General features: G+C 41.2%; 1 protein-coding gene across 1 annotated transcript in view; it reads left to right on the plus strand.

Moving 5' to 3' along the window:
- LOC101845095 (histone deacetylase 6) overlaps positions 1 to 1,962 on the plus strand; it is a gene marked incomplete at its 5' end in the record, with an annotated part of 222,441 nt that overhangs the window by 155,338 nt on the left and 65,141 nt on the right. Inside the window, 1 exon segment of the mRNA XM_005098636.3 lies at positions 1,852 to 1,886. Within this exon segment, the coding sequence (XP_005098693.2) occupies positions 1,852 to 1,886 (35 nt within the window).

Below are 1,962 nucleotides of genomic sequence, written 5' to 3' on the forward strand. Positions count from 1 at the left end.
GAGTGGACTAGTAAGCAGCCAGACAGTATGTTTCATTAATTTATTCTTAGTTGTACAATTGGATTGGGCCACCAGACAAGTCAAAATGAGATTTACAAGCCTTTGTTTTAGCATTGAGCCCTACGGTCCCTGCGGGATTTGGTCATTGTTTCACGGCCGGCTCACAATGCGGCCTCTGCTATGCTGTAGATTGTTGCAAATTATGAAATGTGACCGGCTCAACGGGTGGTTGGAGGGCGCCACTTTTAGGTCCTACTTCTGTACTTTCTCACTGTCGTTTCTATCTGCCTGTCTTACGTTTTCCCAGCACTAAATGGGCATTATTCTGTCGATGTGCTTCTCTTTTTCCCAAACAAACACACACACAAACAAGCAAACAAAACGACTGGCTCATCTGGGTCAAGGCTGAGCAATAGTCTGTCTATTGTTGCTGAGGTTGCCCTGTCTTTCCTGTTTACATTTTTAGAGTGTTTGTCTCACTGGTGACTTTGCTTGTCTTATGATCATGTCTCAAGAAAGCGGACTTCAATCAAAGATGGGAATACGTGCATAGTTTTTGTAAACCTGTCTCTAATTATCTACATCTATAGCTTTTGTAAACCTGTCTCTAATTACAACGACCATGGTTTGTTCAGTTTTGTGTGTTTTGTTGATTTCTAGTTGTTTGGGTTATGTTTTTGTAAACGCTTGATAACTCAAAACATGTACGGTTCATGTCTCAATTTTTCTTACTTGAGTGTAAATGGCGGGTGGTTGAAGGGCGCAATTAACTGATAGGTCCTACTTCTTTACTTGCCCGCCTGTTGTTTCTTTCCGTCTGTCTTACTTTCCCAGCACTAAATGACCATTATTGTGTCGACGTGCTTTTCTTCACCCAAACAACCAAACGCTCATATGACCTTAGGCAGGTGCGAGTGCCATAAAACCTCTACTAAAACTAAACTACTAAAAACAACCAAACACAGCGGGTAGGTGGGCACCGCAGTGTGGTCTTCTGCTTGTGGCGTGATTGTTTTCAGTATTCCAGTTAATGTTACACTGAAGTCATTTCCTTCTATAGATTTTTCATTTGAATTGTTTTCCTGCTGCCACTTAGCACAAATACAGAATGAGACGTCTTTATATTTCTTCTTTACACTTAGAATACATTAATTTTAAACGGGGCGTCATCACTAAAAGTTTAAGGTTATGCTGTTTCTGTTTCAACACAGTGATATGTCGCATGGAACTGAGAACGTATTCCCAACTTTCCAGAACTCTGAAGATAGATTATAATGTGAAAGATTATAATGTGAACGGTACGCCTGGATTTTTAAAAACTCTCTTTATTGCGTATTCTAGAGAGTTTGGATGAGTTTGTTTGAATACATAGAGTACATCAACACACTAACACGATCAGTTCGTGCAGGAAAATGATAAGACAAAAACAACCGAGGGAAAGACAAGATTAGGGACCTACCAGTTGCGTTCTCAAGCTACAGGCTCCAGAACAGAAAGTCATTTTCTAGGGTGCTGTTTCGGGTCTGCCGTTCGTCATCACTAGTTCTAGTAGTAGGACCGCGCTGTGCTGGTTGAGAGCCGTAAACCTTCCTCCAAGTACACAAGTTCAATAACTTGCTGGTCGCACCTTTTGAACAAGGGTCGCACTCTACGACCGTACTTTATGATGCCAACTGAGATCTTAACAAGCTCATTTCTGCCTCGACAATAGTGTCGTTTGGTAGTCGGTATAATATAATAATATGATTATGTCAAATATAATATTTACTGACGTTCGTTTTGTACGAGCCAGACATGAAATGAAACTGATCACTCTTGTTACAACGTTTTTCTTTTCACTTTTTTTTACAGACCGCCCAGGGCTCAGAGTGCTAGGCCAAGTTTTGGTAAGTTGCATTGGTGTTGCTTCTCCCCCTCCCCTTTCTCTCTCTCTCTCTCTCTCTCTCTCTCTCTCTCTCTTTC

The sequence above is a fragment of the Aplysia californica genome, unplaced genomic scaffold (genome assembly GCF_000002075.1).
Source record: "Aplysia californica isolate F4 #8 unplaced genomic scaffold, AplCal3.0 scaffold00188, whole genome shotgun sequence".
Classification (NCBI taxonomy): domain Eukaryota; kingdom Metazoa; phylum Mollusca; class Gastropoda; order Aplysiida; family Aplysiidae; genus Aplysia; species Aplysia californica.